Here is a 12,645-nt window from a genome sequence, read left to right as displayed (position 1 = left end):
AACTTGCATATGGCATCCAATGATTTTTGACACTTTTCAAACTATATGCCCCGTACCATTATATTAATTTGCACTTCAGCTTATTTTACCCCGTTCTACACAGGTCTAAACCTTTAATATAATTGTAACGTACTTACCGCCTGTTAGGTACTGTTAACTTCATAATATAATTCATTTAAAACACATTAAGAATCATGAGAATTTCTACTGGTAATAACGATGCCATTCTCTATCCAAAGTTGTTTTCCGCTACGCTCCATACACCTCCGTCAACGCTCGTTGTACGAGATTCTTGTACAAGTTTGAAACGGGGAATATTTGAAATTAAAATAGTAATTAATTATTGTAATTATCGATAAAGAAGATAATTAGTCATCAATTTTAAATTTATCATCCCTCAAAACGATTTATTTCTAAAGTTTTAAGGGAACTATTTTGCGGAGCAAAAATTAAAAAATAATAAAAAAAAATCCTTTTAAAGGGAAATGACATATATGGAGATAACGAACAGTATTCAAGCTCAAAAGTCCATTAAACATTACAAAATAGGTGCAGAGTAAACACGGACCTCCAAAACATTAGAGGTGGGATCAGATGCCATGGAGGAGTGAGCATCCCCTGCCGACCGGTCACACCCGCCGTGTGCTCCTTATCATGATCGGGAAATAACGGAAAAATCCGTCGACAATTCAGTGTGTAAATAATGGTCTAACAATTTGTATGAAAAACGTCAGTCAGCATTTGACTCAATGATAAATTGTATTTGCTGACAAGGTCATTGTATCGACCATAGAACTTACGAAACGATGACTTTAAACGAGACTGCTGATATTCTTGTTTCATCAACTTGTTTGTCAATAATTTACCTCGTTTTAGAAATTGTACATACGTAGAGCATCCTCTTGCGTATCGAATCAACTGAGAGATATAAACCCCGTATGCAGGTGATGAAGGTATATTGCTGCATAAGTAAGGGAAGTTGACGATTGAAAAGTTAAAGTCATCACGTTTATCATAAAGCTTGGTTGTTAAATTACCATTAACGTCTTTTTCAAGTAAAATATCCAAATATGAAACAGATGTGTCAGACTCTGTAGTATCTTTTATCTCAAGTTCACCGGGATATATCGTATCGACATAAGAATGGAAATAACAATTGTTAATTGACAATACGTCGTCGATATATCTAAATGTCGAGTTGAAGGCCACAGCAGGTGTTTTCTTCTTATCAGGTATAAGATTTTGGACAAATTCCGCTTCATATGAATACAAAAAAGGGGTCTGCTAATAACGAGGCGCAATTGGTACCCATGGAAATTCCAATAGATTGTTGGAAAACCTGGTCTCCAAAAACCACATAGATATCGTCAATCAGAAACTCAAGCATCTTTTTAATGTCAACTTCAGAGTACTTGTGTGTACAAAAAGAATGTTTTTACAAAATAATTTTGCAAATGACCAATGACAAGGTAAGTAAATTTACGAGTTCCATTTTTATTGAAAAAGCAGCTGTCAATGATATCAAAAAGCCTGGATTTTAATTTATCGTTGGGAATGGTTGTGTATAAAGTTGAAAAGTCGTAAGTTTTTAAACTGTTGATTTAGGTAAAATCTTGTGATTTCAAATTTTCCAAAAGCTCCTTGGAATTTTTAAGTATCCACATCTGATTTACACCACTTCTCGAATATATTGTTGCACAGTACTCTTGAAGTTTCCCCTTCACTACTGTTAATATCTTAGTAAGGAGTAAAGAAAGAGGCTTGGTTGAACATTTACTGGAACCCGCTATGTATCTTTGTTTGTAAGGATTTTTATGAAGTTTCGGAATCCAATATAGATATGGTAATACGAATTCATTTTGGTTGTTTGTAATATTAAAAATATTCAAAACTGACATATGATTTTGAAGAATTTCTTCCTTAGAAAGAGAACTGTGAGTATAAGTTGGATTACCACTTGTAGAATTAAATCCAAGTTCCTCTAAAATACATTTAATATACATGTAATGACCCTTACAAACAAAGACAATGTTGTTACCTGCTTTGTCAGCAGGGACCAGTACGTACTGATCTTGTAATCTATCTAATCCTTTTTTCACTTCTGGATTATTGAATACAGAAGGATAGATTAAAATAAATCCTGTTTTCAGATGAGAAACATTAATTAAAATCTATTATTAATAGAATTTTTCATCATTTACAATTTTTCCAAGAATCTTGTATAACAAGCGTTGATAGAGGTGTATGGAGCGCAGCGGAAGAGAATGATAACGATGCAAGTATACCATGTGCAATCAAATTATGATAATGGTAAAAGTAGTGCTCATAGTGTGACGAAATTCCAACGCATGCAAAGAATTTTTCCAAAAAGGTGTAATGTGTAAAATTTATATCAAAATTGCATACGATATTTTTTTTTAAACATAACATTGGGTATCTTTTCCAAATATGGCAGGAAAACAGATGCATATTGTGGGTGGCCGGGGATTGATTTTTTACATACATATTGTTGATCGGGTGCGGGTTTGAAAAGGTATTTTTCCGACCCAAATACTGAAAAAAAATTGCACAATTCGAGCATTTTCAAAGGTGGTCATTTTGGCATCTAAATTTTTAATGTTTATCAAGGCGGAATGTACTAAAATAATATTTGTTGTTTTGACAATAAATTCAACAAGTTCCAATTCTGAGCCAAAAATTACACACACCCCTCCTACCCCCCGCCCCCCCCCCCCTTTTTTTTTTTTTTTTTTTTTACAAAAATCTTTCAAAAATTCTCTCTTAAACAGAAATTGTATCATTAAATTCCGTAATATCAGCATCTAGTTTTTTGCTTTGTGTATCTTTTATACGTTTTCTTTCTTACTTTTATAATAAACATAACTTCGAAAAGTTCTAATAAACACTTTACTCTCTGAAAATATTGCGGAAAAGTTTTATTGAATTTTGCAAATTCATAGCTACTTGTTTTATTTTTACTGATTTTCTAAGCCTTTTGTCTCGAAATTAGAGTAATGAATTCGTAAAATGATTGTTATTTGACAAAGTTGCACCGTCCAAAATGATATTGCATTGTAAAATCACATAATTGTGTGGGGTCAAATTTTCGTCGTTTGATGTGTTATGTATTGTTAAAACTGCCCGAGGCTAAGCGTACGAAATCTAATTATCGCGTTTGCAGACGATTTTGAAGATGTCATAAGTGAACAAAGATCTTACTTTATTTTGGACAATCAATACGTTCTTGAAAAAGGTTGATCAAAACTAAATAAATGAATAATTAAAAGTAAATAAAATGTTCATCAAAGATGATAAATGATAAATTCAATTCAAATTTTACGAGAAACACAATTTACTTTTTTATTGCTAAATATATTACGGTATTAGTACCAAGATTCGAAAATAAAATTTTGAAAGCTGCACGAAAAAATTAAGTAGGCGAATCTGCTTTTGAGTTTCAAATTGAAAATTACACATGATGACTAGCATTGTTGTTTTTCCTGATAACTTAATTTAAGGTTCATTGATACTCTGATAAGAGGGATTTAATGACATAAATGTTTATTATTCCTTTATAGATTTGTCAAGTTGAAATGGTCTTTTTTTTGTTTATTTAATTTTCCCCACAAGCTATGGTATAAGTGTTGGTATTTTACTTGTAAAATACATTTCTTTCGGAAAATCATAAAAGTTAAAGCTACATTTGATATGAGTGAGCAGAGGGTTTATGAACCTTAAAATGTTTAATATGAATCTTTTATTCAGAACAGTAAGGCAATTTAAGTCTTACTGAAATTTAAGTATTCTCATGTTAAGTGGATTCAAGTTTAGTTTAACCATAATCCATATATTGGAGCTAAGGTGGGGGTATAATATTGGGTAAAAATTGATTTAATTATTTTTAAAATCTACCAATTTAGATTTTAAAGCATAAATTTTACAATATTTTACAACCTACAATGTAGTTGATATCACCGATACACAAATTGAAACGATGAAAACCATCATTCTAAAGTATGTAGCTGTAAATTACAGTAAAACATGTTTCTAAATGTTGAACAACTGATACATACCTAAATTATTTCAAATCTAAAGTAATAACACATTTTGTTTCGGAAATGCACAATTCGAAGTATTTTTACCCATTTTGCGGAAAGAATAATGCGTTTGCATTATCGATCGTGATCGTTCTAGTATCATGTAGAATTGTGCGCGTGAAGGATTGTTCGTGTATCGAGGTCAATCGTATTATATGCTTTAAATAATAATAATTTCATTGCAATATGTATCGGCAATATGTATCGGTAACGATCCTCTAATAAAACTTTGTCCAAATATCTGTATCTCAATTCCATTCTCAATGACCGTGTAGTTTAGCTCGACGCCGCAAGAATTACATCGCCATCGAAAGCAATTTTTTTTTACTATAGATGACCGAGCGGTCTAGCGCGCTGTTTCTGCATTGTTAGGATACACAGGTTCCGCATTTCGAGAGTGTAACCCTAGGTTGGGGCGGCTTGTTAAGTGAATTTATCTCTGATATATATATATATATATATATATATATATATATATATATATATATATATATATATATATATATATATATATATATATATATAATACCGCTTAATTTTGCCAAATAAATAAATCTTGAAATGCAGGTCATAAAATGCCTAAAATCTAAATACTCCAAATATAAAGTACAGATGCAGAGTTAGCAGAACCTTTAGTTACCTAAAGAACAAACTACTCCAGCATCCTCTGAATGTCCACAATTGTGTGTACCCATCCTCGACTTGTTACAATGAAATAAATCTCTTTCATCTCCTTGGCATTTAACATCATCTGTCCAAATCCTCATCTGGCTATTACCTTGCCCAAAGTATGCTGATGTTTTTGCTGTGGCGTTTTCCCTGCAAATTCAGACGATTTACATAATGAACAAATGTCAGAATTACATTTCCTTTGATCCATTTTTTTTTCATTATTACGACTTCATTCAAATAGAAAGACCCTAATGTATAAATCAATGCCTGAAAATAATGCTTCTGACTCTGTTTACTTTGTAAATTTTTTAAAAAATCATTTAGAACACGGGTTTTTTTTGGTTCATACAGAAAGTTTCGAGGTTGTGTATTACAATGTACCTCAACAATTTCTATTACAAACCATAGCTGTTGTCTCGTTTTGAACACATATATATTTAGATTTAATTTTTCTTTTTGTAGGTTCTTCTTTTATTTTAAACTTTTTTATGGATTGTTTGCACTTTTACATGTTTGTCCATAAATCGTATCCTTTGATTCACTGTTATTAATAAAAATAAGACAGAAAAAAATATCATAATAGTAAATGAGTACGGAAATTTTGTTTTCAAAGAATGAGGGCGCTTCTGATTGGCATTCAGCAGGAATCTAGACGCACTTGAAAAGTGAAAAATGATTGATCTGTCACAAGAAATTTTAGCATTCTTTTGAAGTATCGGGTTCCTGTGAAATAGGAAAAGGAAATGTTTCCCCTTATTGATTTGATTTGCTAAAAAAAATTAAGTTGAAAATTTGCCAGATGAGTCATTTGGTACAAACTGTTCCATTTTTAAACACGTTTTTTCCTAAAAATTTGCTATCTCTGAGTTATCTCTCCATGAAAGTGTAAATGGTTGCGATTCTGGGGAGGGGGTTACTCCATGTAATTCGGAGATGGATACCTTGTGTTCCGGGTATTATTACACTACACACGTATGTGTTAAAAAATTTATTACCGAATTAAGTGCCTGTGGTGTATTTGCAGTGTTTCATTGTCTTTTTAAAATCGTGAATGTTTGTGTAGCCTAAGTAGTATGCGTCACCAGTCCAGCGCACTCTGGAATCGAAAATATTGGTTCGATAGTTGCATGGAGCGTCAATTACTTTTCATGCAAACAATCAATTCAGTTTCATTTTATGTACTGAATTATTTGAATTTCAAAACAGATAAATTCTGGTTCACTCGCACCGAGAGCGGAAGCAATTTTTCCAACGGAAACTTTAAACTCAACTAGTCCTTAACTGTACCCTATTTTCTCATAGGTGTTTATTATTTATGTGAAGTTTTACTATGCCATCGTAACTATAAAGATAATCGGTTTTAAATATTACAATTTGTAAAGGTATTTCAAAGTAAAATTGAATGTAATATTTTCATATGCAGGTAACTTTGAAAAGTCTGTCCAGCTGTGGTCAGCCGCCGACCAAACCGTGGAGATTTAAACTATGTTTCGTACACATCATTCCTGCAGATCACACGCCAAATACGACCATCTTCTTTCATTCAATAAGACTGTAATATTAAAGTGGTACCTTGAAAATCCCAGCATGAAGCAGACGACTGCTGCATCGTTATTATCCCAGGAGTCATCGCACACAGTACCCCATTCACCGTTATAAAAAATCTCCACCCGACCCTCCAAAGCACTGGATCCGCCCGCAAGCCTTATATCTGATCCTTCTATTTAAAATGAATGTTACAATCATTATGATATAATAATAATAAACATTTAAGAATTTAATTTAAGGAATTATTTTCTTACAATAATTTTCTATCTTTTTTACTTTTGATGAACTGCAAAAATCTACACTACCTAAGGATGCTTCCATATAATTATAACGAATCATGGATTTGCTGTTCTTGAGATTTTTAAAGATTTTTCCTATGTATGTAAAACCTTCATCGCCTATAGCAGCCCCGCCCTACCCCAAGGGTCATGATTTGAATAAATGTGAAGCTAAACTACCTGAGGATGCTTCCTTGTAGTTTTCTATTTTCTCCCCCCCCCCCCTTGTTTTTAAGATTTATTTTTAAAAAAAATGCCATTAAAATTTTACTAATTATCTCCCCTTGGAAGAAGGCGTGGCCCTTCATTGGAAGAAATTTGAATCCAAGGATACTTTACGGCAAGTTTGGTTGAAATTGGCCCAGTGGTTCTGGAGAAGAAGACAGACAACGGACAAATTTTGATCAGAAAAGCTCAAAACTCTTTAGTGTGCAGTGTAGAGAAGGATCTAAAGTTCTAATCTGTTCCCCTTTATCATAATCACCATGCACTATTAGTGCTTCTGTACAATTTTAAACCCCATATTGAAACCTCTCACAATGGTCTCTCTTGCTCTTAGAAGAACATTTAATAAGATATTAAGTTATTTTAGTCTCATTTTTATTTATCTATTATTTACAAGTCTACCTGATCATTAAAACTATGAAAGTACTTTTTGTATTATCAATAAAAATTCTTGCATAATTCTCTAATTCTATAGCTATCAACCTTTCAAATCCATTATTTACAGTGATTAATTATCAAAATTGAATGGCAAAGGGGAATAACTTCTATAAGTCGACTACAAATTAATAGAGCCCTGCCAGGACCAGAGCACTTGACCAAATGGTCCAGATGTTCAAAAATCTGTAAAAATACTCTTACTTATTAAAACTTTTACTCTGTTTGCCTCCGATATGCCCAGGAGCAGAGAAGAATTTCACAGAAACAATGCATTTTCACTACATATTCAACACAGCCCTACCTTAACACCACAACCCATGACCCAGGGTCATGAAATTCACAAATTTGGAAGAGGTACATGTACCCCCATCATCAAAACTATGCACTTACATGTAGTTGAATATTTTCGAAGAATTAACACATTTTCACTAAATTATCAATAGAGACCCCCCCCCCCCCAAGAAACACCTGAATCCCTGACCCTGGGACCAAATTTTGTAAAAAGGACCCTTGTTTATCATAACTATGCACTTTGTTTAACTGCTCAACACTAAGGAGCAGGCAGGATTATTCAATAGAATTAAAGCGTTTTCACTACTGTATACAGGGTTATTGTCGCCCCTTGGTATTTTCGCCCTTTCACACTTGCAAACAATTTTGCCCCGTTTTAAATTCGCCCAGTCACAATTCTGTTTGATAAATTATATTGTGTGTTTTTTTAAATTCGCCCCGTTTTAAATTCACCCATCTGTGAGTAGGGCGAAAATAAAACGGGGGCGAAAATTTCCCTGTATACAGTATATTATCAATAGACCCCCATCCTTACAACGGAACATCTGATACATTGGCCATGAAACTCACAATTCTGTCTCTTGATCATCATAACTATACACTTAGTTTCTTTGCTTTATAACCACCCTAGCAAAAATACTATAATTAATTATAGTTTACTTTAATTAACTATAGTTTACTAGAGTATCACAATTTTTACTATCGTAAATCAAAGTTTTTACCATAATAAATCAAACTACTAGTATTTTTACTATTGATTTCAGACTGTTTTATTTTATGTTCTCCAATTCATACATGCACATTTTTTTTTATATTAAATGAGACTATTATTTGTATATTCACATATTATTTCCAGCTTTTGCACGACTATTATCGAGTTTTGAGCTTTGATATCTCAAAAAAGTTCCAGTGTTAAGTTTCATAGTAAATTAAAGTTTTTACTTTAGTTAACTATAGTAAACTATAGTTAACTATTATACAGTAAACTAGTTAACTACAGTTAACTATATTAAACTATAGTAATTCTTTGTTAGGGCAGGAGCAGAGAAGAAATTCAAGGAAATTATGCTTTTTCACTATATAAGCAATAGAGCTCTCCCCTTTCACCAGAACCCCCCCCAACCCTGGGGCCATGAATTTAACAATTCGGAAGAGGCATCCTAATTTATAAAAAAAATCCTGACCCTAGGGCCCATGAATTTCATAATTTTAGTAGAAAGCTCAAATGCTTATTAAAATCATGCCAACAGTTTGATTGCTTGATGTCTAGGGGTAAAGAAAAAGATTTTTAAAGATTGCATTAATTTTCGTGGTTTGGCAGAGACCATGAAATTCACAATTTTTGTTCCCCTTCACATATTTATGCCATATGCCAAAATTGGTTGAAAATGGTTCAGCGGTTTCAGAGAAGATGGAAATGTTCAAATGTTAACGCACGACGGACGACGACAAACAAAAACGGATAGCAATATATGAAGGTCACATGAGTGACTCAGGTCTTTTTTCTCCAGTATTTGTGGACTCGCTTTCATGCTTACAATCCATACAAAATATAAACATTGACTACCCATCTATTTTGAATATTTTAATTCAGTTCTATGAACTCAATCAACAAAGTAAAATACATGTAGCTGACTTTTATTGGATTCCAAGTCATATTGACATCCCTGAAAACAGTAGTGCTGCAAAAATTGCTCTTCAGTATGAAATCCCACGTTTTAAAATTCCTTAAACTAGCTGATCTAAAATATTCTTCAAAATAATATAATGTTCTTTCGCAATTTTTTGGGAAATTCGTAATTAAAAAAATAAACTTTATGGTAAAGGAAGCATAGTTAACAAATCGTCTGACTTTGGCCTGAAACGTCAAGACGAAGTGATCACCTAAAGAATATGTTGTAAGATTCTCAACAACACTTGTGCACAGTTGCCATCTTTAATACACACTACATGACGTCACAATTACAAGGACACTAATACAGTTCACATGACAAGCGGCATAACTCTGTAAATCTTGTTACATCTCCCTTTTTAAGATATTTGTGCGTTTACAGTTTTACAAATCCTAGAATCCTATTGCTAAATAAATATACTGTAAATTTGAAATGTCCGAATTTAGAGTTCTGTGTATTTCAATTACTCATAACATGATAACAATAAAACATTTCTTAAACAAATCCGCCGCATTTCAAAACATCACTGGACACATGAATTAACTTTAAACAGAAAAAGAGTTTGGTAACGTCCATACTTGTAGACAAACACAACACTGAAATTATTACAAGCGTTAAGTTTGGTATCTTGCCGGTAACACTGACGCTCTTCCCGACCTTGTGAATCGGACTTTGGGATTTGAAATTTTCACATTTTCATTATTTTCACATATTTTGACACTTTCACTTTTCACTGCCTTTACTGGCTGACACGACTCTTTACTACCTATAACACTCCTCGAATCTGTATGCGTTGAATCTGCCTGCATTGGTGGAATGATCACTACGTCGTCTTCTTCCTCCCTAGAATTTTCTGGAACACTCCTTTCCTTGGTTTTCACTAAATCCTTGTGATTTCTCCTGAATATGCGGTTTCCTGATTTTACTATGTAGGATCTTGGTTCCTCGCATTGTTTGACGACTTGTCCTGGATTCCATGAAGTTGATGATGATTGATGTGAACGAATTCTAATTACGTCTCCTTCTGATAATGGTGTTCTTTCTTTGGTATTTCTATCATAGTAGTGTTTTTGCTTCTGCTGTTTAAATTGTAGATTTTTCCTGACGGATTTCCCAGGGAAGTTGTTGGGTGTGTAGAGTGACGATTTGGCTGGAACGAAAGATCTGGTTCTGCGACCCATCAGAAGTAGCACAGGTGAAAGTCCCACACCAGGAAGTGGTGTATTGCGAAGCTCTAAAAGAGATAAATACGGATCTTGATGGTCTTCAATGGCCTTTTTCAGAAGTTTTTTGGCTGTCTGAACGGTCCTCTCTGCTAGTCCATTGCTCTGAGGGTACCTTGGAGATGATGTGATGTGCTTGAAACCGAAGTCTCTAGCAAAAGCTTGAAATTCGTAGCTTGAATACTCTGGTCCGTTGTCGCTAACGAGTTTTTCTGGAATTCCATATCTAGCAAAGTTTTGACGGAGACATTTGATAACTGTCAGACTTTTGGTATCCTGTAACATTGACAGTTCAAAGAACTTAGAGAAGTAGTCAACAAGTACTAGGTAAGAGTCTCCATTCAAGTAGAAGAGATCAGTGGCAACTTTTTGCCATGGTCGGTTTGGCACTTCATGTTGTAAGAGTGGTTGTTTCTGCTGTTTATTTCTGTGTTTATTGCAAATTTCACACTGTTCTACAAGGTCTTTAATTTGTTGACTCATCCCAGGCCAGTAAAGTAATTCTCGTGCTCTGCTTAAGCTTTTTTCAATTCCCATGTGGCTCAGATGAATTCTTTTCAGCATTTCATGACGCATAGATAAAGGAGTAATGATTCTATCTCCCTTGAACACAAGTCCGTCAGATATGTTGATCTCATCTCTGAAGTTCCAATACAGATTTAACTCCGGATCAATTTTCTGTTTGGATTCTGGCCAACCATTAATCACGGTTTTCATCAGTTTCCCTAGTATTTCGTCCTTTGCAGTTTCAGCCTGGAATCGTTCCACATTTTCACATGTTATCGGTTTGTTCTCGAGTATATGAACCTCAAAGTCATTTTCTGATTCATCGTTTCTTAATGCTGCGCGACTAAGAGTATCGGCAATGTGAAGTGTTTCTCCCGGTGAGTACTTTACTCTCAAGTCATATTTCTGGATTCTTAACATCATTCTCTGCAATCTCGGTGGTGCATTGGATAATGGCTTTTTGTAAAGACTTTCCAGTGGTTTGTGGTCCGTTTCTATGTCCACTACTTTCCCATACACGTAATCATGAAATTTAATGAGTCCAAACACAATAGCGAGTAGCTCTTTTTCAATTTGAGCATAGTTCTGTTCAGCTGAATTTAAGGATCTCGACGCATAAGCTATCGGTTGATTTCCTTGTAGAAGACATGCTCCCAGTCCTACAGAAGAAGCATCTGCTGAAATTTTTACTGGTGCTGACACGTCATAGTATTTGAGAACAGGTGCACTTGTAATTGCACATTTCAACTCCTCCAATGCTTGTTGGTGTGTCTGTGTCCAATGCCATTCAACATTCTTTTCTAGAAGTTGACGCAACGGTCTGTTCACTGTTGACATATTGGGTATGAATTTTCCTAAATAGTTAATCATTCCCAGGAATCTTTGTAGGTCTTTCTTGTTTTCCGGACTCTTCATCTCAATTATCGCTTGAACTTTACTTCGACAAGGCTTCAATCCATCTGGTCCAAACACATGACCTACGAATTTGACTTCTGACTGACTGAGTTTACATTTTTGTCTGTTGAACCTCAAGTTAACTTCTTGTGCTCTTGCTAAGACAGCTGAGAGTCTCTGATCATGTTCTTCTTGATTCCGTCCATAAATCAAAATGTCATCAGCTATAGTACTACACCCATCAATGTCTGAAAAAATTTGCGATATTGTTCTCTGAAAAATTTCCGGCGCACTAGAAATTCCGAAGGGTAGACGTTCAAACTTGTATCGCCCGTAAGGAGTATTAAATGTTGTCACCCAAGTGCTCCTCTCTGACAACTTGATTTGGTAAAATCCTGAGGCAGCATCAAGAGTACTGAAAACTTTTGCATCTTTTAGCGTTGCGGCTACCTCCTCAACTGTTTTCAGCGGATAATGTTCCCGTTGAATTCCGCGATTCAAGTCCCTTGGGTCCAAACAAATTCTTACTTTTCCATTGGGTTTTTCTACAATGACGATTGGATTAACCCATGCTGTTGGTTTTTCTACTTTCGTGATGACTTTCTCACTAACCATCCTGTCTAACTCTTCCTTGACTTTCGGTTTTAAAGCGTGTGCAACTCTTCGTGGAGGGTGCACTTTAGGTGTAACATTTGGATTCACTTTAATGTCATATTCTCCTGGCAAACATCCGATTCCAGAAAATAAGTGTTGGTATTCCTTGATGACACTGTCAGTACTCGCAGTACTTTGATTTTCA

At 34.3% G+C, this 12,645-nt stretch overlaps 1 protein-coding gene across 1 annotated transcript in view; it reads right to left on the bottom strand.

The window, feature by feature from the left end:
• Positions 1–12,645, bottom strand: part of LOC133172194 (A disintegrin and metalloproteinase with thrombospondin motifs adt-1-like) — a 52,566-nt gene that overhangs the window by 27,137 nt on the left and 12,784 nt on the right. The window contains exons 4-5 of the mRNA XM_061307041.1: positions 6,342–6,489; positions 4,738–4,916 (exon numbers count right to left, since the gene is read on the bottom strand). Of these exons, the coding sequence (XP_061163025.1) occupies positions 4,738–4,916; positions 6,342–6,489 (327 nt within the window). The remainder of the gene's footprint in view (positions 1–4,737; positions 4,917–6,341; positions 6,490–12,645) is intronic.

Source organism: Saccostrea echinata, unplaced genomic scaffold (genome assembly GCF_033153115.1).
Source record: "Saccostrea echinata isolate AGI-Se365-2 ecotype Australia unplaced genomic scaffold, CSIRO_AGI_Sech_v1 ptg000054l, whole genome shotgun sequence".
NCBI classification, from domain to species: domain Eukaryota; kingdom Metazoa; phylum Mollusca; class Bivalvia; order Ostreida; family Ostreidae; genus Saccostrea; species Saccostrea echinata.
This window is presented reverse-complemented; position numbering and strand designations above follow the sequence as displayed.